The following is a 24,746-nucleotide window of genomic DNA, read 5'->3' on the forward strand; positions in this document are numbered from 1 at the left end:
AACTAAACTGCTTCTCTCCATGGTTTTAAATTGCAAGCCTTTAATCTCCCAGGACATTCTATACAAGATCTCAAAGTAGCTGTTTTACTACAAAGGAATTTCAGAAATAGACTTGAAAGAGAAGCTGCTGAATTGCAACTCATTACCAAACTTAAAACCATGGAGAGACCTGGTCTGAACAAAGACATTGGATTCCTATCTCATTATACATGACTAAGCCATTTCTCACCTTCTCACCCCTTGCCTTTTCCTGTAAGACCTATTACAGTCGTTAAGAGTCGTCAACAGGCTCACCTCAGCTATCTGCCTATCTCCCATTCCCACCACCCTTCTGAGTAATACCCCTCCCCACCTTCTCACTATATAGAAGGGTCTGGCAACTTCTGTTTCAGTGTATCTGAAGAAGTGTGCATGCACATGAAAGCTCATACCAAGAACTAACTTAGTTGGTCTTTAAGGTGCTACTGGAAGGAATTTTTTATTTTGACTATGGCAGACCAACACGGCTACCTATCTGTAATTGTATAGTATATCATTTTAACAGTTTTCCAAAATCAATTTTCTCAAAAAATTAACTTGAACACTTAACATCTTTCATTCTTTCTAATTTAGCTTTAAACATCTTAATTCCTATCCTTACATATTTAAATCCTAAGCCTATCTAATATTTGCAAGCTTTTCCAATTAAGTTATCTTAACATATTTAGCTAAGTAATCTTTAAATTTCATCCATTCTTCCTGGTATATGCTGTTGTGTGTTGATGAGCTGGAACAGCATTTTAGTTTATTTTGGAATTTATCAGATGTGCTTAAAAAGCATCTAATGAGAAGCGCCCCGGGTTCCACCTAACATTGTGGGTGCCCAGCATGCGCGTATGATGTCACACACAGTGGGAAGGCCCAATGGAGACCCCCACTGCAGCGTGTGATGCATTGAGTCACCCGGTCAGGCTCCCATGGTAAAAAAATTGTGGGCACCCAGGGTGTCAGGGACTGGGCAGAAGAGGAATGGTGGAGACCGCCTCCCTCACCTGACCCTTCCAGAGAAGAAGAAGAAGATAGTTCAGAATTATAACAGGGGTTTGAAAAAGGTCACAGCTCAGAGGCAGATGAAGGGGAAAGCTGGGAAATAACGGGAGAGGGGGAGGAAGAGGAGGGCAACAGCTGATGGACACAGTGTCTTTAGCAAGCATTCCAGACCCTGCCCCCCAGAATCCAGTGAGCATTGAAAGTAGTAGAGCAAAGGGCTCAGAGGCAGAGGGCCATCAGCACCACCGGTAGGGGGAAAGGTGGCAAATGATGAAGTGGGAGAAAAGGGGGTGGGGAGTCACTTGGGGCAACTCCATTATTCCAAGAGGCCGCATTCCCAAGCCTGTCTCTGTGAATATTGAATAACAAGCAGATGGTGAGGACTTTTCCTTGTCTTATCTGTTCCTGGCAACCTGCCATGGGGGTTGGTCCCTCTGCCGCCTGACACAGGGCCCCCTGCAGATGGCATCTATGGTGATGTCAAAGAGTTGGCGCAAGCATGTAATGGTACTACATTCTGTCCCTAGAACAGTGTGAGGGAAGGAAGCAGAGGAAGGGAAGGAAGTAGCGCAGGTACAAAGGAACAGCAACAGCTGTGACTCCATAATGACCGCTCTCCCATCAACTGGAGGGCGCCCTTTGCGTGGCCGCGCACAGCACCCCAATCTCTGAGACAATGGCAGAAGTTCTTGGTCCGCCTCCCCACATCACAGCCCTTTGAGGTTCCCGGCAACCCCCAGTTCTAATGAACCTATCTGTGGTGGGGAGGAGCTCTTCGCATAGATAAAAGGGGTGGAGCCTACCTGAGAGCGCGTAGTCAGCTCCAGAGCTTCACCCTCCCTACCCTCCCTTTGTTTTATGCTCTTTTATTACAGGTTAACTTCTTTTACAGGAATGCGGGCGCTGCTACAGTCTTAGGATGGTTGCTGTTAAGGGACCAGGAAGGAACTTCCCTGAATTGGCAGGTTTCACCTTCCCCGTAGCAAATGTCACAACTTTGGTGGTTTTAGGCCTTGGGCAGAATCCTTTAGTCTATCTTCCTTAAATGGGGGGAGGGGGGTGATGCCTCCCCCCCTCCTCAGTGGCAATCCCAGGGTTCCCTGTTAAAGGGGCTGAGTCAGAGGGGAGTCACTGGCCATACACTGAAAGGTTGTCAGTGCACTCCCCAGTGTTGCGGTGAAATGGAGACAGGCACTCTGTGTAAACAAATGTCTTCCAGAGCCAGCCCACTTCCCAGACAGACCTGATTACCCTGATGTGCCCCAAATTCCTGGCTGGGGACTGGGAGGGATACACGCCCAATGCCTAAGCCAAGGTCTTCCTGCATGTGAAAGTTTAAATAAAGTTGTGGCCAATTTAATCCCATAATTGTCCCACATTGTCATGAGTCATTCATTTCTTCCGGGTGGCTCTTGGGTCGGGGGTCTCCACCTGGGCATGCAATGTGATGATAGAACTGGAAGATCACATCCTTCCTAAAAATGTGGAGGTAGGGTAGCCTAAGAATAACCCCTGCCTCCAGCAACACATGGGGAGGATTTCATGGACAGGAGCATGAAATTTACCAACATCCCCCACAGTCCTTCCAACCAGTCAGCCGCCATTTTGAAATCCCCACAGTGCTCTGCAATGTTGTTATGTCATGATGTAGCATCATTCTGAGGGACATTATGTGGAAAAGGCCCTACTGGTGGCCGTTTTATATCACCAAATATAACCCACAATTCAACAAAGAGACTATACTACCCACTGGTAAAAGGAAAGCTTATCTTTATTATAATCTTCATGCACATTTCCCCATTAAAATGACAGAAAACTGCTAAAAGCGACAGAACAAGAAACACAGAATAAACACATTTCCATAAACAGTGACACAAAGGTGCTCTTAGCATTAAGATGCAGGGCTGGTCAGTTTGAACCTAATGGATTATGAACCAGAAGTTTGACAAAATCCTTTTGCTAGAAAGCATAAGTAGAAAAATCATTTCATTTCATGGTTTGAGTGCAGGTCCAAAGGGAGATGAAGTTCACTTCTTGGCATGTCTTACACAGAAACTCATCTGGTATATCTAAGATTTACCAAAGTGCACCCCAAATGTCATACTTCTTGAGAAAAATCATCTTGTCATCAGGCTACATACAGTAGCAAAGCCGTGTTTGCTTTGCTTCTCAGCCAACAACTGCAACATCTCTAGGAATGTTGCACATCAAAATCAGGATGCAATTCTGCTGTAATTCAAAATGTATTCTGCTGAAAATATGAAGTGTGCTGACTTTGGTTCCTGGAACTGGTACTTTTAGTGGACTGTGGGAGAAAGCAGTAGAAATCTGAGGAAGACCAAGCTCATTGCCCTTGAGGAATCTCAGTGCCTTGTTTGGACCTGGGCCATTGGTGGTAGCATTTTGAGTTTTCAAATAGATATCCTCTGCACAAAAAGAATGATGGCATTGAGGATAATGGAGACCTAGGATATTGTGCAACCAATTCATATGCTGTGCCACTGAACTGCACTCCTCTTGTCTTTTGGGATGCAATTGTTGGTAAAGGAAAAGGAAACATATCAGGAGATATTTATCATGTTCCCTCTGAAGTGCTGATTACTGAGAATGATACATGAAAGAAAAAGAAGAATCAGAACTCCTATAGCAAAGCGGATGATGTTGACTTGGGTGCAATTATAGGTATCTGGAATGAGATGAGAAATCAGGGTCTGGATTATGAGGTGGCATGTTAAGGGTACATTGTTATTTTATTTTATTTAGCATAATTTGTATACTGCTTTATTGCAAAACAAAAAACAAAAAAAACCCCACTAAACTCTCTAATTCGTTAACAAATATAATATACGCTGAGCAGTTTAATGTGCATAACAACCAACCATTATATATATTCACCAGGCTTCATGAAGAATGTGCATGTAATCTGTCCATGAAGAGGGAATTGAGCACATTTCCCAATCAATATATCTCCAACAGTCCTTGGGGAATGTGCATATAGTGTCTGAATTTTGTACACTCTCTGGTCATTATGGTAAGTCTCCAACAGACCTTGGGGAATCTGCATATGTCGACTGAATTTTGTATATTCTCTGGCCAATGTGCATAATTCCCCCAATAGGAGCTGTTTTCCCCAACCATTAATCTTCCTGTTAGAAAAACCTTTATCTTCTAAATTAACTCGTGTCAGCCTGATGTTAAAGGCACATAAGAATGCCTCTCTCCACCATACTAAGCCTAATGTGACTGAGACTTGCATGTTTTGAAGCTTCCTGGAATTTTCAATTAAGCTTCAAAGACCTCCTAAACCAAAGCTTGATACGATACCTGATATCAGAATCTCCAGGGAATCACTGGGTGCTGAAATCATAAAAGGCTCTTCTGTGCTTTCATAGATGCAGCTATAGTTGCCTTCATGCTCCTGTGTAAAACTGCTGATGGTAAATTCACCCACATAAAAGTGACCATTCATGAGCATAGGATTTGTGTCTCCAGTCTTGTGAAGAGAGAAGTTCACATCTTCAGAATCAGATTCACACTTGATCTCGACCTGCCCTCCAAGTGCAACACATCCTCCATGTTGGATGGAAATGACAGGTGCGGACAATGGGGAATCTGTGCATAAAAGGAAACAGGAAGTGAGATGTCAACCGCCAAACAATTAGGTCCAGTTCTCAGCCATCAGGAGACGTTGTTCTCTTCTTATTCATGTAATAGGTTTGTATGCTTCAATATAAATGTTTGGGGGCTAGCTTAAAATCCACAAAGATAGATAGATAGATAGATAGATAGATAGATAGATAGATAGATAGATAGATAGATGATAGATAGATATAGATATAACCACAGCATGTTCTCATCACAGAGTATAGATTTAAATGAAGAAGAGCCAAGGAGAATAAAGAGGTCTTTGTTTGGTGCTAAAAACACAGCAAGATGGGCCACAGGCAAGCAATTCTGAAGTGAGAATTCCATATGTTCCATATGTTTGACACCACAGGTTCCACTAATGCCAACTGGGCATCCAATCCAATCTAAAATACAGGACCACAACTTCATGTGCACATATGATTAAATTGTCATTGAGTGGCAGCACAATCTAGTCCTTTGGAACCATGACTGGAAAGACATAACATATTTTTCCGTGTATAAGACGACCTTTTTTCTGAATTCTTTTGTGATAAATTGAGGGTCATCTTATACACAGGTTAATATGCTAAGTAACTGAGGGCTGGTGCTGCGGCGGTAGCAGGGATATGTCAGCAAGGAGGCTGCTTACCCACTCTTCCCAGCTTTGGAAGAGTATTTGGTGAGTGCCAGTATGCGGTGTATTATGGCACCAGTTCCGTCAACCAGAGCAGAGGATTGTCGAAAAGTTGCTCAACAGCTCAGCAAACTTACAAAAGAAGCTCAACAACTCTTGAGGCCTCCCAAAAATAGAGGTTGGCTTATACATGGGGTTGTGTTATACACAGGAAAATATGGTATGTTTAACAGACAAAACTATTTTTCAGTGTAAGGTTAGTTAATAATAATAATAATAATAATAATAATAATAATAATAATAATAATTTATTATTTATACTCGACCCATCTGGCTGGGTTTCCCCAGCCACTCCAACCGAATATTAAAAACGGTACAGCATCAAACATTAAAAACTTTGCTAAACAGGGCCACCTTCACATGTATTTTAAAACTAAAATAGTTGCTTATTGCCTTGACATCTGCTGGGAGGGCGCTCCACAGGGCAGGCGCCACTACCAAGAAGGCCCTCTGCCTGGTTCCTTGTGGCTTCACTTCTCGCAGCGAGGGAACCACCAGAAGGCCGTAGGTATACAGGGCTTTAAAGGTCAGCACCAACACTTTGAATTGTGCTTGGAAACGTGCTGGGAGCCAATGCAGATCTCTCAGGATCGGTATTATATGGTCCCGGCGGCCACTCCCAGTCACCAGTCTAGCTGCCACATTCTGAATTAATTGCAGTTTCCGAGTCACTTTCAAAGGTAGCCCCACACAGAGCGCATTGCAGTAGTCCAAGCGGGAGATAACTAGAGCATGCACCACTCTGGTGAGACAGTCTGCAGGAAGGTAGGGTCTTAGCCTGTGTACCAGATGGAGCTGGTAGACAGCCGCCCTGGACACAGAATTAACCTGCGTCTCCATGGACAGCTGCGAGTCCAAAATGACTCCCAGGCTGCGCACCTGGTCCTTAGTTCCTATGAGGTCTGCCTGTCAGCAAAAAAGGACTTACTTCTCAGTAAATGTGCATGGGATTGTACTGGCAGACTTTGAGGTGGTTGTTGCTGGTACTTCTCTGCTGTTTCAGCCCTTTCTCACCCTCTCCATGCCTTCTGCTTAACATGAACAACAGCTCACATTCTCCCCTGGTAGACTGTTTATCACATGTAACTAAACCCAGGTAAAGTTGGCTTTCCCCCAGAGATAGCATAACATGAGAAAACTCTTTATGTTACCTAAGATCAGCAGTTTCACTATTTCACTAGAGACTGAAAAGACTTCTGATATACTGCGGCATTTGCAGCTGTATCCTACTGCATCATCTCTGCTCAGGTTGCTGATGACAAGGTGAGCATCATCCACATTGTTCTTCAACAGCTGTGGTACAAAATTCTCTCTATGCTTATAAAATTTGAATCGGACACCTTGGCCTTGGCAATTGAGGGTCACATTTCCCCCCAGAGGAAGTGGCCCTCTAGGACTCAGGGAGATGGTGGGTCTGGCTAGGTCTGGATCTGCAATTGAGAAAAGGTTGTGAGTGAGATGCTGGAGCTGCAACTAGCCTTTTTCCAAACAGGTGTTAGTTTGTGAAGTAGCAGAGATAACAGTTCACACATCATCTCAAATAATCCACCATTAACATATATGAAGTTTTTCCAGCTGATTCACCTTAACTCTACAGTACTGAGATTGCTTTTTTGTCCCCATTTCCTTGTATACAGGATCCAGCCTCAGGACCCCCCAAATTACCTGTGTGTATGCTGGAACTTAGCCTAGGGTTTTGCCAAAGATGCCTCAAGTTCAAGAGTTTGGAAATATTTTTAATAGTAGTGGTAGTAGTAGTGGTAATATGTTATATTTTGTGTTATATTTATATTACTGTTTTAGATGTGTTGTAAGTTGCCTGGAGACCTTCATGTAACAAGCAACAAAGTAGTAGCAGTGGTGGTGGTAATAAAATAATTAATAATAGTAGTAATAATAATTTCTAATGTTCTCATATACCCTCAAGTAAAGGATTCCCATCGTTCTATAGCTGCCCTGTACAAATAGCCTCATCACAGTTTGCCACAACTAACTCTTCCTCTTTGGCAATCACTCATAGCTGAGTAAGACTGTCTTCCATAAACACGGTTTTAACAACGAGCCCCTAAGTGACTGTGGAGGCCAATTCTGGATCCACATGTCCTTCCACAGTGGGGACATTGGTTTCCGGACGGGTGCTGATCACGGTGTGGATTTGCCAAGCGTACCTTCCTCTTAGCACGTTTCTCCCACCCAGCAGTCATAGCTGCAGCTAAAATTCAATTAATTTTTAAAAAGAAACTAACCAAAGATGAATGGGACTTTGAGTTGGGAAGCAGATGCATGCAAAACCAGATATTTTTTACCTGTTAGCTGTAACTCCACCTCATCGCTGGGTTCTGAGATGGCAAAGCAGTCTGGCAGGGTGCTGTATGTGCAGCTGTAATATCCCGAGTGCTCCCAGCTTGCGTTGCTGATGGAGAACTTGGCAACAGTTCCATTGTTTTGGATGAGCTGAACAGGCTTCGCAACTCCATACTTTTGGAAATAGAACCTGACAGCAGTGGCATTGCTTCTGCAATCAATCGTCACATTACTTCCTAGGGTGACCTCTTCATCGTGGCTCAGGCTGATGCTTGGTTTGGGTAAGCTGTGATCTAGGTAATAATAATAATAATAAATTTTATTTATACCCCACCCTCCCCAGCCAAGGCCGGACTCAGGGCGGCTAACAACCAATAATAAAAACGAGTTGAATGAATACAACTTAAAAACAATATTAAAATGCAACATTAAGTGAGGAGATTATACCCCACACATCTGACCAAGGATCCACAAAGGAGTGCACTCATCTTTCAAGAAAAAAAGTCAATTCTTCTACCCGTAAAACTGCTTGGATGACAAAGGAGGAGAAATGGCTGGCATATTATTCACATTGTTACATGATAATTTGTGTCTCTCCCCCTCCCCCCCAGCAATTGCCAACAGAGTCTTCTCTGGGCACACTAAAGACTGAGTGTTACATCTGAGCAGTTTCTCTTAAAGCTGTGAGAGAAGTTTTGGCAGTCAATGGTGCATTTAGCCTTAACTAAGCAGCCATCTGGGACACAGGTTGGGCTGTGGTCTAAACCACAGAGCCTAGGGCTTGCCGATCAGCAGGTGAGCTCCCGTTGCTCGGTCCCAGCTCCTGCCAACCTAGCAGTCCGAAAGCACACCAAAGTGCAAGTAAATAAATAGGTACCACTCTGGTGGGAAGGTAAACAGTGTTTCCATGCGCTGCTCTGGTTCACCAGAAGCGGCTTAGTCATGCTGGCCACATGACCAAATGCCAGCTCCCTTGGCCTATAGAGTGAGATGAGCGCTGCAGCCCCAGAGTTGTCCACGACTGGACCTAACAGTGAGGGGTACCTTTACCTTTTAAGCAGCCATCTACAAATGTACTCGCCAAGGACACCATGGGTGACTGTTCCTCTCTGCATTGGCACGCAGTAAATCGATAGATAACATGGGCTGCAGACAGCCTTTAAAGCAGTGGCATAGCGTGGGTTGCAGCACCCAGGGAAAGGAAAGTATTGCGCTCCCTAACCAGCACATCCATGTGGCGCTGCTTCTGCTGCTGGACAAAGCTGTGGAACAGCAGCCAGATATGCCTGCGCTCCTCCTCAGGCTGGGGTGCCATCACCACCACCATCGCGAGTCTTGCCGTCCACTGACCTCCCCTGCCAGGGACACTGTGCAGCCGAGGGATGACCAAGGGCCCATCGTCCCCCAGTTCCTGCTTGGTGTGCTGGTCAGGTGAAGTGGGTGAGCAGGACGGGGAGAGCCTTTAGTTGGAGAGGCAGCTACAAAGGTGCGCCTCTAAAATATTTGCACCTGGAGCAATCACCTCGATAGCTCCTCATGCTACCCCTCTGCTTTAAAGTGGAAGCTTGGGGACTTGTGGCCCTTCAGGTGCTACTGGACTGCATTTCCCATCATCCCGGACCTTTGGCCATGCTGATGTGAGTTGGAGTCCAACAACTTTTGGAGACAAAGAGATTCCCCAAACCTGTCTTTGTGTGATGGCCAGATTCAGAGGCTGAACCTGAGGAATCCCAGCCTGATTCAGAGGCTGAACCTGAGGAATCCCAGCCTGCACAGGAGTCCCCGCCTCCAGGCCGGCTGAGACGGGGCAGGGGCTTGAACCTGAAGGGCACTCACCTGTGCCGGATCCTCAGGAACAGACACCAGCTGAATCCGCTCTGGCTCCGGAGGTGATCAAGGACCCATTGCCTGCAGGTGCTCCTCTCTGAGCCCTGTCAGGGGAAGGTGAGGTTGCCTCTGGGTCCAGTAACCCTCCAGCCTCTCCTGAGCTGCAGAGGCTCAGAGCAGAGAGGCGGAGGGAACTAAGTTCTCACAGGAGGAGTGCTCGCCTCCAGGCCAGGAAAGGCGAGTCACCTGTGGACCGGGGCCGCCCTATGCCTCAGAGGAGATAAAGGCCAGCCCGCCCAGTCCCAGGTTGCGGGAGCAACATCGCTGGTTACCTGCTCTTGCCGGCACCCTGTCCTGCTTTCTGCCAGAGATCCCGACCACACACAACTCCCTGCCTCGGACCCCGCTTCAGCCTCGGACCGGACACGGATCATGCCGCACGTTAAGGCCCCCCCCCCCGGACCAGCACACTTTGGCATTGCCGTACTGGCTGTTTCTTTTGTGGCCAGGGAGAACTAAATTGGGATCCCTTTGGCCCACCCTTGATTGGACTCAGAGTTGAGCAAGGAGATAGATGGGCTTGGATTTCCCTCATTCAGGTTTCCTGGACTATGAGCACACAGGGTACACAAGCAGAATGTGTGTCATTTTTGGTGGGGAGGCAGAGGAATGAGGAGGCGAAGGGGACAATGATGTATGCTGGAATGCTAATTTATGAACTCAGCCTATCAGGCAGAATGCATGTGGTGGGGGGTAATTATGTGGGTTCTCAGGGGAGGATGGCTTGGCCTGTGCAAGTGTGCCTGAGTGTGGGGTTTTTCCTTCACCATCCTGGACTAGGCACAATTTGGATTTGGCGGCACAGAAATGTGGTTTATAGAATAACGATTGTACAGGATCTCACTACCCATCTTGATTGATTGATTGATTGATTGATTGATCATTTAATTTCTATACAGTGGTACCTCAGGTTAAGTACTTAATTCGTTCCGGAGGTCCATACTTAACCTGAAACTGTTCTTAACCTGAAGCACCACTTTAGCTAATGGGGCCTCCTGCTGCCGCTGCACTGCCAGACCACGATTTCTGTTCTCATCCTGAAGCAAAGTTCTTAACCCGAGGTAATATTTCGGGGTTAACCTGTAACCTGAAGTGTATGTAACCCAAGGTACCACTGTACCACTTAATACATTTAAAATATCTGTAAACGGTGCATGGAAAACTAAAGCCAGGACAAACAAAACAAAATATTACAAAAATACAGTTACTATACATATAAAAGTGTTACATTAATACATAGTTACTAATATATATAAATCAGTATCAATTCATTTTCCTTCTAAAACAAGCTCCCTCTCAGCCTCTGGGCTCTCATCCAGGGTCCAAGAAACTCTCAGCCCACCCACAAAGGTCTCTCAATGAGAAGAGTTGCTGGAAACAGAGGGCATCACCCCAGTTCCTCACTCTACACTTGCTTTTTATGGGCAGGTACTTCCTCAGGCTGCCCACAGCTGTGTCCCATTCAGCTGCACTTTCTTCACCCAGTTCCAGGTACAGCAGGTTTGTTGAGTTTCCCAGGGGGTCCAAAGGATGGGAAGAGAGTGCCCCCATCCATTCACAGCTCTTTATTCTCTCTCTATCCTCTCCTCCTCCTCATCCTCCAGCTGCTTATACCTGACTTCAAGTAATTAAGTAATTAATTAACTAACAATTCAAGGACGATGAGAAGCTACAGGGAGCCAGAAAAGGGCAAGTTAGATGTTACACACCTGTTGGTGGAAGTTGCAAGGGGGAACTGTGGTGTGAGTTCAAGAAAAGATTTGATTGAGGTATATAGCTGCACCTGTAGCTCCCTTTGTCCTCCCAACTGATGTTCAGGGAAAGCTCTCCCTCATTTGACTTTGGGCTTGTGAGAAACCTTGGTTTTGGGTCTCCAGCTTTATGGAGAAAAAACTTTGCAGATCGTTCTTCAGTTTTACACTGGATGGTGACTGAGTGGCCCAGGGAAACAAACGAACTGGGGTAGATGGAGATGACAGGTATGGGTAACTTGGGATCTGTATACAGAAATAAGGAAAGCAGAAATGAGATCACAACCATCTTAAGATGGTTCCTGTCCTCAGTCGCAGGCCAGAGAGGTACATTTGGGACATTGCGCTTCCCTCTGTTGTACAGTTATAACTTTGCTCAGAAAACATACAGGAATCATTAATTCATATTAATTTTAGCCCAAACTATCAAGGGCAGAAAGAAAGAAAGAAAGAAAGAAAGAAAGAAAGAAAGAAAGAAAGAAAGAAAGAACATTTAAAAGAAAAGATTTCACATCCCTGCTGTAATGGGTAGAAATTTCCCTTTTTTGAAAGTGTAAGCACTTGGTTTCAACTACCCCTTGTCATCTGCCTCAATTTATCTTAATTGGGTGAGATAGAGGCATTGCTAGACCCTGAAATGCTGGTTTTGTATTGGAAATTTTGGCTACTAGACATTCTGCAGACATTATTTATTTTTTTTGAAATGGATCCATATGGTGAGAGGTGGAGAGAGAGAGAGAGAGAGAGAGAGAGAGAGAGAGAGAGAGAGAGAGAGAGAGAGAGATATTCCTTACCTTCTAGGAGCAACTCCACAGGATCACTAGGCTCTGAGATAACAAAGGGTTCTGATTCAGAACTATAACGACACCTGTAACCTCCTCCATCTGCCCGGCTAATATTGCTGATTGTGTAGCTGCCCCTAGTCCCATTGGTCTCCATGTGCTTATGATCCATCTGGTCTTCATCCTTTTGGAGATAGAAACCTGCAATTGGACTTTGGGACTGGCATTGGATAGTTGCATTTTTTTCAATGGCGCTCATCCCAATGGGGCTTATTGTGGGTTTGGGTAGGCTAGGATCTGTGGAAAGGAAGATACAGGGCTGTGGTCATTCCCCTCCTGTAGTGGAAATGCAGAAAAGAATTGTATTTCAAGGAGTTAAGTGACATGTCCCTTTCCCTTTAACATCCCCAGTTGGATTCTTGTCTTTTACACACCTGTCGGGAGTTTCTTCTGTGTTGCAAGTGCTGGCTGGATGCCGGCTGCAGGTAGTGGGAGACTCTCAGCCGCTCTGTGTTCATCATAAGTAATGCCAGGTGCACTTGATTACATCATGGCAGGCTATAAAAGCCATAGGTGGGAGGGGCCCAGTGAGTTTCTACCCAGATCAAAGGACCTGATGTTGGGAGACTGATGGTCGGGGTCTTTCTTCTGCTGCTCTACCTGGGGCTCTGGGCAACTGAAGGGGAGATTAGGTAGCCCCTGTTGGGTATGTTTTATTTTATGCTTTGTATGCCTGCTGTTTATTTGTTAATAAAACTGTTTTGGTTCCCCTTCCACCTCCTCATTGCTTTTGTCCTGATATCCTTGGAAAGAACTGTTGTATTTGGCAGCACACCTCCCAATTCTGCACTTTGTCACTGGAGTGAAAAAGAGGGCAACACCATTTAAATGTCCCTGAGCTTCACAGGTATCCACCCAAGCTGACCCAAGGATCTGCTGGTTTAAAATAGCCATGGTTTTGAAGTCCATGAAGCAAATGAACATGGGCTGCCAAAATAGAAAGGCCTATATGTTGGTCCACAAGGTGGGGAAAAACACATCCAGATACCATATTGGGCAAATATGTTTATTAGGCCAATCAAAATGTCACAAAGGGGTGTGGAAGATTTTGGGTTCCTCAGCACAGGGAGATGGGGGCAGAGAGGAAAAGTTGGCTGGTAGATGGAATCTGCTCTAGGTCACATAGAATATGGGAGGAGGTAGCAGACATTCAAGGGACACGGGTGGCGCTGTGGTCTAAACCACAGAGTCTAGGGCTTGCTGATCAGAAGGTCATCAGTTCAAATCCCCGCAACAGGATGAGCTCCCGTTTCTCGGTCCCAGCTCCTGCCCACCTAGCAGTTTGAAAGCACGTCAAAGTGCAAGTAGATAAATAGGTACTGCTCTGGCGGGAAGGTAAATGGCGTTTCCATGTGTTGCTCTGGTTCGCCAGAAGCGGCTTAGTCATGCTGGCCACATGACCCGGAAGCTGTACACCGGCTCCCTTGGCCAATAAAGCGAGATGAGCGCCACAACCCCAGAGTCGTCCATGACTAGACCTAACGGTCATGGGTCCCTTTACCTTTACCTTTTAGCATTCATTCATATGCTATGCAGGTTTCAGTTTGTACCACCAAAGGCCTTTTGTACCACCATATAATTTTTGACCTTTTAATCTTTGATAATCTCACACAGAGACCTTTCTTGGGTTCTCTACTCCCCGAGCCCAATAATCCAGGAGTCAGTTTCTCCTGGATCTAATCTTAGGCCATTTTCATGTTCATTCACTCCTCAGGCCCCTCCAGACATCCTTTTTTTTTAATATATTGAATAGTCATGATCATTTGTGCTCATGATGCTATTGGGTTGGTAATACATGAGCCCATTTTCAATACTGTTTGCAGCTGCAACAGTTTTTGGGTGGCCATACTGCTTCATTTCCAATCAGTGCACGTTCTGAAACTTGCTGAAATTCTGCTTTGAGGGGCTCTCCAAGCTGACGTTTCTTTGCAGCTTTAATGCCCCAATTCCACTGAATGACTGATGTCCAGAGGGGCTATAGCACAACCAAAGTGGGACAAAAATAAACCAGGGGTTTCAGCAGGCACTTACAGGATATGCACTGACTTGAAAATGAAGCAGTGTGTGTTCTTCCCCCACAAGGGTCAGTTATTAATCTTGGTTGCGCAGTAATGGTGGTGAGGCTATCTTTGTAAGATGTCCTTTGGTGATAGATATCCTCGAGGAGTGTTACACCATCAGTCTCCAGAATGTCTCTCTGCAACTTAACTGACCCTTGTGAGGGCAGAACAGTGTGACTGTCTCAAAACTTCTGCAGGCACAAACAGGATTGAAAACAAGCTCATCTATGACCCTGGTAGGATTCTGAGCACAGTTAACATAGAGAGCACTACAAATGTTCTGGGTTTGTTTTTTGTCTTTTGTCCTGCTTTCGTGGCACTATAGTTAGTCTGGACAGCAATAATGTGGTAGCATTTGAGATGCACAACAGAATAAAAGAGAATAAAACCATCACTAACATGTTACTCTGGTCCATGGGGTCACGAAGAGTCGGACATGACTAAGCGACTAAACAACAACAACAAAAAACATGTTACTATAGTGTCACAAATACACCTGCAATAAATTGCCAGTCTGAAGGGCCCAAAATCCAGATGTTACTTAGGTCTGTCTACGCCCTTAGGCAAAATACACAGGTTTCTTCGTAGGAGAAAATAATAACAATAATTTTATTATTTATATGCCGCCCATCTGACTGGGTTGCCCCAGAAAAGCAGGAACACTATTCTGTAGAATCAGGTTTAGAACTAACGAAGCAGGATTATCTTTTATAAGGCTGAGCAGGACTTTGGTCATATCCACTCCACACATCTAAATCACATTTATACCACGTTAACAGTCATGGCTTCCCTCAGAGGATTCTGGGAAGTGTAGTTTAACCCTCACAAAGTTACAATCCCCTCCACCTGTAGCCAATTGCTGAACCTCTTACCTAATACAAACAACTCCACAGAGTTGCTGTGTTCTGACTGGTATGTTTTCAGTGGCATTCTGTAGTGACAGCTGTATGTCCCTCCATCTTTTCTTGTGACATCACTGATGTGAAACAGTGCCTTTCTTTTATATCCACCACTGGTGGTGTTTATTTTCACACCATCTTTATGCAGAAAGAAATCCAGCCAGCAGTCTAAATGAACCCAGCAAGAGATGGTGACATTTCCTCCCAGAGAGACTATCCAGCTAGGGCTCATGTGGATGTGGGGAGGATGGAAAATTCTCTCTGGAATGACGACAAAAAGAAAACAGTATGCTGGATGGTGGGGAGAGATTCTGCAAGAGAGAACCTATCTCTGGAAATTTTTCATCCCTAGGAGCCAAGCAAATTGCTGTGTGAAGAAAGCAAACACAGTCCAACAGTTCCAACCTATGCCAAGCATTGGAAGTGAGAATGACGGCTCCCCACATTAAATGTGGTTGCGCGCAGCCCCCTGGACCCTATGCGGCACCATTAGCACAGGCTTGGCTTTGCCTTCCCCAGGTGGGATACCTGGAGGTCTCTGCCTACCTCAGCCAGCTGCCCAATCCCGCGTGGGGAGGCGTTGCCAAGGTGATCAAGCCAGGTAGGGGGAGGGACCACCTGCTCACACAATAGGGGGAGGATCTTACCTGGGAATCGTGTCCTTATTGGTTCTCTTGCCTCACGTATAACACACACACACAAGCACTTATAAATTGTATCTCATGTAAAGTATCAAGGCAGTGTACAGCAATATAAATGTGATAAAACGTCATAAAAACATACAATATGTATTGCAGTGGTTCTGGTCCTTCCTGGAGAACAAGTCTCAGAAGGTGGTTCTGAGAGTATATTGGCAAGGTTCTTTCTTGCTTCCTGTGCTTATTACTTTCTGTGTGAGTGAGATTGTCCAGATATTTGGGCTCAAGTGCTGCCAAGGTGTGGAGGACACCCACCTCTTCCTCTCACTCTGCCATCTGCTGCTAGAGAAGTAGTGGAAGTTCTTAGAGGGTATCTGGGGTGGTGGTGGCATGAACTGAATGAAAATTATGATATCAAAACAAGATGAACGTGCTTAGGGATTCTGGGGTAGATGTATAAATAGTTTTAGGTGCGGTTGCACTCACCCTGAGGACTCAAGTTTGAAGCTTGGATAGGCTTTTGGATCTGACACTGCCCCAGAATGTAGCTGTAGTGGCCAAGAGTGCCGCCTTAGATATTTTAAAAACCAGCTTAGAATGGTGTGTGTTCTCTTCCATTTTTTAGTTTAAAATGACAGTGCTTATGCTATCAATTATGTGATTCGAGAAATCACACAACATGCCCTATGTAGAGTGCCTTTGAAGAACATGCCCTCCCCAATCGAAATCCCAAAACTTCATGAGTGGCCAACTGGACTGAATGACAGGCATCTGCATGCAATGCTGGATCAGGACCTTGGAGATTGGAAGAGCCCCAAAGAATGAAAGTCAAAGACGCTGAAGGCATGTGATATCTAAAAGGTTTGAGGCTACTGGAGTCATTTCCCCACTCCATCCAGCCTTGCCGGGTCCTTACCTTCTGGAACGATTTCCTCTTTAGTTATAGGGTAGCCTGGAAAGAAGAAATAAATAACTGAACTGATTCCACAGCAGCAGGATTATCACCATATCCTTCCATCCCCAGTAGTAAACACATATAGGCAGTGCTTTATTTAAGAGCTATATACACAATGGTTTGCAATGAGCTGCTTGCTGAAATGGAGGGTTTTCTTTCTTGCAGAGGGGGAAAAAGCTCTGTTTTCGGAAATGCTTTCAATGCAAACTACTTCAAAAGGGTGCAGTTAATTCTTGTAGGTCTCTCTGCCTAGTCAACTGCTTAGCACTTTAAGGGAGCCCTGCTCACAAGGGAACAAGCAGGAGCTCACTGTAGGCTTCTGATTGTTCTACTGTAGTCATATCTGTACCTGTCTCACATACTGTATGACATCAGGTGTAGTGTAGGTGGGTGGAGCTTGGAGAAAATGGCCTGTAGGCCAAAGCTTTCCTCAGTCCCCTAACTACAGGTTTCAGATTTTGAGCCCACAACAGTGAACTCAGTGCTCATGCAAAGAAATGAGAGATCTAGCTCTTTCTTACATGCATATACCACATGCATACGCATTCCCCTGTTGCATAATCTCACACTTCAACCATCCTCTCCCCTCCAATCCATTTCCCTCATACTCACTGGATGCTACAATAGAGAAGGTGGAAGAGGTCCAATGGATTGCACAACATTTCATTTTTTAGATAAAGGCAGTTGGAGTAGGACCACTCAGGCTTGCAAATGCACAGCCTCCTGAGTGGGACATCTAGCAACCGGTAGAGAGGTTTAGATTGGAGAAACGAAGTGAAGAGAAGAAGTGCTTTTCTAAATAAATAACTTCAGCAGCAGGAACTCCAATCCCAGATCTCTCTTCTGTTTTGGCTACAAACAAAAGAGTCCCAGACCTTTTTCCAACTATACTGCTCCTGTGATTGTGGCTCGGTCTGTCTCTTCCTCTCCATTCAGCAGCACTGGCTGGGATCAGCTGTTCATGCCAGCACCATATGCTCAGCAGCACCATGGGCGGAGCTGGCCCAATATGAAAAGTTGTACATGCTTTGCCACTGCTGCCTCCTCTCCTCCCCCTTAAAAAAAAAGTGCATCTGCAATGCATGGTGATGCATCTTCCCCAATCTCCTGCTGGAAAGAGGAAGTCAAAATGTGCAGGAATGTTAGTTGGCTAGCTTTGAGATGAAGGCCCTGAAGAGGAAGAAGGCCAAAGCTTGAGATCGGACAACTATTGTCATGCTGAAATATTCTCTCTCTCTCTCTCTCTCTCTCTCTCTCTCTCTCTCTCTCTCTCTCTCTCTCTCACACACACACACACACACACACACACACACTTCCCACTTGGGGCAAATCCTTGGTTTTTTTGCTCACCAAAAAAGAGGATGAAGAGGACAAGTCTCATGATGAAGCAAAGCAGAAGTCTTTAAGTCCTGATTCCAATGTCACAGCCTCCAAGTCTATTTAAACTGATGTTCTCAATTAGTTTGCAGATTACTTTTGCAGGGCATGGGAAATGTGCAATATCATTTTATCACCCACTCCATCCTCTGCCTTAAGCCTCTCAATCTGCATACCACATATGATCTGATACCACATATTTTTTCGCCACTGCTCCCCTTACTTTCATGCTGATTATTGTACCAAGAAGGGACCAGAACTGCTTACAGAATGTTCACCAACAATGTAGGAAGCCAGGAAGGCTGCCTTAGCTAGCAATGAGTAACTTCGTCAGCTTTAGCTAGTCCCTCTTTCTCATTTTCGCATTTGTAACATCTCTCCAGAGTCCCACATCAGTCAGAGAACTTTTTTCAAAACAGGTTCTCTTGAAAATCCATCAGTTTAGTACAAATTTCTCCTTTTCATCTTTGCATGCAATTTTGCTTAAAAGACATGTTTTTGCAATGCAGTTTTTTCCATATACAGTATAATAAAAATGTTGATGTTATTTGCATTAGTATATGCATTTTAATGCAAACTTTACCCTAGCAAAATTATTCTTGTACATGTTACACTGCATTGAAATATCTTGAAAAGTATGAATTTCAAAAGATGGCTGTGTTTTGGTTTGCATATTGTTTTAGAAAGCATGAATCTGGAAGGTTTGCCTGTATATGAGAACTGAATCAGATTTCTTCCCCCATACTAAGTCCTAGCTAACTAAGCTGGGTTAGAAACACAGAGACCTGCCTTATAGAACACTTAGAGAGGACCATGATTAAGTGGTATACAAATTATATGGCAGACCTTCGGGCAATCTAGTTCTGTATTGCCTGTAATAACTTTCCAGAGTTTTAAGCAGGGTTCTTATTTCTAAACTTAGTCCAGATGAATCTGGGCCTGAACCCAGGTTTTCTGCATACAAAGCATAAAATGTGATTAGGAGGATAAAATGGAGGGGGAATGGTTCTGTTTTTGTAGCCTTGTGCTTCTAGGAGGAAAGGCAGAATATGAATGTGATTAAACAAATAGGTCAGTAAATATTAAAGCACCAAAGAAAAAAATGGGAAATATTGCTGTTATTATTGTTTGTTTGCTTAAAATATTTATAGATTGCCTTTATGAGAGAGAACTTATTGAAGGCAACTTACAAAAGAGATAAAAAAAATACAATTCCAGTGATGTTTTTGTCGTGTTTATTTTTATTCGTTCAAAACCAAAACCATATAGTTCAATGACATAATGAATTAAAGAGAAAACAGAACAGAACCATACAATTGCATAAAAATTAAAATTGAGCACACGCGAACCAAAGAAAATACTAATTTAAGTTGCTGCATTCACAATGCCTGTGGTGATGATGATGATGATGATGATGATGATGATGATGATGATGATATTTGATATTGGAGAGTAGAAATATGTCCTTTAAAAAAAATGAATTGCCTTGTTTATAAATATCAGGTTGTTGTTGTTGTCATGTTGCCATGCCCTCAGCTGGCACCAAACACAGACTGCCCTCAAGTCACCTGTACCAGCTTCCAGGGGCAAAGGAAGGCCTCGTGACACCTAGGGTGGGCGTCTATGACGCATGCACTGTACGTAGCGCCACCGCACATGCACTGTATAGTGGTTTGCCGCCGGCGCTGCTCCAGCACCGTACAGATGGTGCCCCGCAGGATCCCTCCGTCGCTGCTACAGCCATAAACGGAGGATCCCTGCACCATCTGTAGGGCACTGGAGTGGCGCCGGCGGCAAACTGCTTTACAGTGCATGTGCGACGGCACTACATCCAGCGCATGCGTGCAACGCTGCACATGTGCATTACTTAGCGCCGGGGTCCTCTGCTTGTGGCTGTGTTGGCGCAATGGTCACCCTCACAGACATGGAGCTCAGGCCGCACCGCCCCCCCACCCGCCCCCCGTTGAGACACCACTGCCAGCTTCTTGCTCTCTGTCAGGTGTACAGCCGGATTTTTGACAGGTATTTCTAAACTGCCTTTCTTCCCAGAGCCAACATGGATCCTGTGGACTATTAGATATCTCCTACTTCTTAAGAAGCCATTCAAGAGGCATGTCTGTGCAGTACCATTTATTTAAAACCGAAATATTAAAATGTTTTATCATCGCTTACAGTGTAGAGAAGCACATGGTTTCATTTTTTATTTATCTTATCTGGTTATTTTGACTCATTTAAAACAATACTGGCTCTGCTCCATCATACCAACCCTGCTCCCCTCCAAATACTCTCTCTCTACATCCATAACCAACTGTCACTCCAAATTCAACCTCAAACTCAACTGCCTCTCTCAACTGTCCCCCAGCAGAATTCAAACTCCTTTTTCAAAACTTCTATCCAATCACCATTCACTACAAACATTCCAAGCACCCACCTCCCAACAACAAATGCCATTAATTTGCATATTATTCTTGATTTGACATGATTCATTGTATTTCTATGCTGCTTTTCTTTCAAAAGAATCTCAAAGAGGCTTGCAAACAATAACAGCCTTATAACAAAACATAACAGAACTTTCCAAATACAATATAAATCATAGTAAAATAATTAACAAACAATCAATAAAACAATTAGAATCCATAAAAGACTATTAATGAAGCAGCCACTAATAATAAGCTAAACATCACAAATACAGCACAAGTCATACTATAGGATAAAAAAATCAATATGGCATGTATAATCTATAAAACAATAGTAACAATATTAACAAAACAGCAACTAAAAAAAGTGAGCTAAGCTTGCTTACACACTTACCTCATATAACTCCAATATTATTACATATACACACAATATTTACACAAACACCAGAACATCACGGTTGACTTCAACAATTTTATGATTTTCTCACTTGAAGATGTTACTAATAGCTGCAAATAATAACATATTTTACAGGGGACATTTGAACACTGTTATTTTCATTCACATATAAAATATGTTTTTTTCCATGTAGTTGAAAATGAATCTTTTTTTGGTTTGTTTGTTTTTTAAAAAACTTTTGTTTGAATCTGGGAACATGTAAAGAAAAGACAGGAATCAGTGGCCCTCCAAGTTCTGCTGTTCTCCTAGCAGCCTTAGACAGCACATGCGGGCTGATGAGAGCAGTAGTTTGGTCTGGAAGGCACCAGGCAGGCAAAGACCAATGTAGCACACATGTGAAACCACCTCCGAAGACTTCACCTGAAAGACAAGATAGAAATATTTCCCTCAATACCACCCAGCTGTGGCTTCTTCTGTAACATCAAGAATCCCCAAGCACCCCAAAAAAACTCAATTTGGGTTTCTTTGTTTCCTTTTTAAAGAGGAGGCACCTTGAGTTGGAGAAGAACAAGTTATCTCACCTAGTGTACATGCTCCCTTTGGAAACGCCGATCCAAAGTCAATATATAGCCAAGGAGTACAGTGACCAGACCACCTATGACAAAGCGAATGATGTTCACCAGGGTGTGGTCGCTCTCTGAAAATGAAAAGAATAAATCAAGTTGCAGACCCACTCACAGTGGCTCCTGCCCCAGGCCTAGACACTGTTAGGTGTAGCAAACTACACAAGACAATGTTCTGGGATTAAAAAAATTAGCTTTTATTGATTACAGTTGTAGGAAGGCTTTGGCTGAGGCATTTGGTGTACATAGATTCTTAGCCTTCAAATGGAGGGCTGCTGAGCAGGGTCAGGCCTGGGATTAAGGGACCGCCTCAAGAACATGGGTCTACCTAGGTGGTCCTCCAAGACAACTGCTGGAAGTGTGGGGGTGATTAGTGAGGCAGGAGAGGCTAGCAAGTTCTAGCAAGTTCCATATTCTAGCAGAGTTCCAAACATCCCCCTTTTTAAATTACTCAAAAATCAGCTTGTTGCTGACTCATCTGAGTCTTACTATTAAAGATTCCTTCCTGATAAAATCCTTTCTAATCCCTCTTAAAAGGAATAAGCACAAGAATCTGATTAACGTTAATATAAAAAGTAGTTTACTCACAGATCCATTCAGGTTGACAGACATATCCCTGAAGGCAGGCTTAGGTTACATAACCACTAGAACTATTCCATAAAGAAGTTATGGAATAAGCGACTAAGCAGTCACTTCTCCAAACACACAGCAACATACAAAATGGAGAACACACACTGATCAGAACATGGAGGCAGCTGCAAAAGGCAATGAAGCAGGAAAACAGTGTTGAATCTCTATTTTGTACTCAAGTTTGTACCTGTTTATATCTAGTTTGTACCCAGTAGCATTTTTTCATGATTCATGTCAATTTCAGAATTAACTAAGTAAGGTTCAAAGAATTTGGGTCATAGCAAGCTAAGTAATACTCAGAGTAGATCCACTGAAATGCAAGAGATTCACTTTGGTCCATTGATTTCAAGGGCCCTATTCTGAGTATGACTTAGTTGGATAGGAACCTGTTAAACCAAATAATATAGTATGGCACACTGTCAGATAGCCAAGTCAGAAACCATACCTGATATCAGGAGCTCTATTGGGTCACTCTGTAGTGATAACACCTTTGGCCTTTTTTCTGCTACATAGCTGCAGCTGTAGCTCCCTTTGTTGTCCCAGCTGACATTGTGAATGGACAATGTACCATGATATAATTCAGTTTCCATGGTCCAGTTTAGTGATGGGTCTCCATCCTTATGGAGATAGAACATCATGGCTTCTTTTCCAGTTTCACACCTGATTGTGACTTGTTCTCCAAAGGCAACCAAGTTGCTAGGACTCATGTAAATTGTTGGTATATATAAATTAGGATCTGTCCACAGAAAAAGAGCCCACAGAAGTAAGATGACCATCAGCACAACATGGTGGAAACTGTTCTCAGGGACAGTGTAGAAAGCTGAAGCAGGATCTTAGGAAGATAGGAAGCTTATACTGAATCAGACCATTGATCCATCTAGATCAGTATTTTCTACACTGACTGGCAGTGGTTCTGGCAGAGTTCCAGGCCGGGGACACTTCCATCCCTACTTGGAAATGTTGGGAACTGAACCTGGGACCTTTGGCATGCAAAGCAGACACCCTACCACTAAGCTATGGTCCATCCTCTTAGAGCAGGGATAGAGAACCTCTTTCAACCCAAAGGCTGTATGCTCTTCTCGGCAACATTCTGGGAGCCACATGCCCTTGGTCAGTGGGGCCAATGTGGAGAGAACAATGAATACACACTTTAACTTTGAACAATAGGGTAGCTTCTACACACACTCCTCTCTGTTTTCCGCCCAGGCAAGCAAAATCATTGTCTGAGTTCAAGGGCACATTGCAGTCAGGCAAAAACACACCGTTACAAACGTAGCTGAACAGACACATAAGCAATAAGCAAAACACAAAGAAAAGTACATGACCAAATCAAGCAATTTGTACACAAAGTATAATAAGATCTATTTGAAATAAAAAAAATCCTTCCAGTAGCACCTTAAAGACCAACTAAGTTAGTTCTTGGTATGAGCTTTCGTGTGCATGCACACTTCTTCAGATACACCTCCAGCCACTCCTCGCTGTCTCCCCCACTGCCCCCCCAAGTGGTGAGGATGCAGGCGATGGCTGCCATAAAGGGAACCCACCAAAGAAGCCATCAGGAGAGCCATTTCCAGGCACCATTTATTTTGATTTGCTTGCACAAATCTTATGTGGAGATTAGAGCATATCCAGTCTTGGCTGAGCATTCATTCTGATCTGTTTGTGGGGCAAGTTATACCAAAATATGCCACGTTGGGCACTAAAATTCATTAGTTTAGAATATCGTGAATGAAGATCCTCACCTACTAGGTAAAGGTCCACAGTATTACTTGCCTCCGAGATGAAGGACCCTGATTGGGGTCTATAATTGCAGTAGTAGCTCCCTCCGTCAGCTTCACTCACATTGTTGATGAGGAACACAGCATCAGAGCTACTTGTCTCCACTGACTGTAATTCCTTCTTACCATCATCCTTATAAAGATAACATGCCTTGTATGAATTATTGACAGAGCACTGAATGGTGATGTTTTTCCCCAGCTGTGGCATTGCACTAGGATGAAAAGAAATGCTGGGCCTGGATAGATCAGGATCTGCGAGAGAAAATGCATGTGGCATCACTATTCTAATCATGACTGAGGAACTAAGCCATTTCACTGGCAAAAATATTACACTGCTGCTAGCTCATCCTCTAGACAAGGGCAGTCCTAAAATGTGCATGTCTAGAGGATGAGCTAGCAGCAGTGCAGTGTTGGCAAACATCCTTAACCCGCTTGCTAACTGTATTGTCCATACAGTTGTCATATGCTCAGATTCAGACCACACTGATGCCCTTTGTGCTGAATCAAGCTGTTTTGCCTTTTGAGATTTCACAGACATTGTGCTAGCAATTTCGAGGTTATCCTCACCAATATTGTGCTAGAAACTTGCTGTTCTTTTCAGCGTGAAAAAAACTGCCACTCACTATTCTTAGCTGAATTCTGGGATTATTCCCTCTTTCTCCACTCATGATACATCATTGCATCTGTTCCTAAAAAGACTTACTTAACCTGCTTATGTCGTGCCATCGTGTATATGGACCTCAGAATAGATTGGTATACTTGTGGCAATTGTTGGTTCTCTCCTTAGCCAAAATGTTCTAAAGTAACTCTTGGTTAAAATCTATGAACACCCAACCCA

The 24,746-nt window shown here is 44.0% G+C and overlaps 2 protein-coding genes across 5 annotated transcripts in view; both read right to left on the reverse strand.

Annotated features, from left to right (window-relative positions):
- Nucleotides 1–24,746, reverse strand: part of LOC308571531 (leukocyte immunoglobulin-like receptor subfamily A member 2) — a 60,656-nt gene that overhangs the window by 21,586 nt on the left and 14,324 nt on the right. The window lies entirely within an intron of this gene.
- LOC308571525 (leukocyte immunoglobulin-like receptor subfamily A member 2) overlaps nt 2,907–24,746 on the reverse strand; it is a 31,594-nt gene continuing 9,754 nt past the window's right edge. Inside the window, exons 7-12 of one of the 4 annotated variants that reach the window (XM_081167084.1) lie at nt 12,087–12,371; nt 11,251–11,538; nt 7,657–7,947; nt 6,502–6,780; nt 4,354–4,641; nt 2,907–3,715 (exon numbers count right to left, since the gene is read on the reverse strand). In XM_081167084.1, the coding sequence (XP_081023210.1) occupies nt 3,591–3,715; nt 4,354–4,641; nt 6,502–6,780; nt 7,657–7,947; nt 11,251–11,538; nt 12,087–12,371 (1,556 nt within the window). In that variant the 3' untranslated portion in view covers nt 2,907–3,590. Of the gene's footprint in view, nt 3,716–4,353; nt 4,642–6,501; nt 6,781–7,656; nt 7,948–11,250; nt 11,539–12,086; nt 12,372–20,199; nt 21,298–21,456; nt 21,575–22,088; nt 22,256–22,575; nt 22,867–23,872; nt 24,161–24,746 lie in introns of those variants that run through there. The other 3 variants (XM_081167085.1, XR_014001507.1, XM_081167086.1) reach the window with 3 other exon arrangements.

The sequence above is a fragment of the Podarcis bocagei genome, assembly GCF_964188305.1.
Source record: "Podarcis bocagei genome assembly, chromosome: 13".
Taxonomy (NCBI): Eukaryota; Metazoa; Chordata; class Lepidosauria; order Squamata; family Lacertidae; genus Podarcis; species Podarcis bocagei.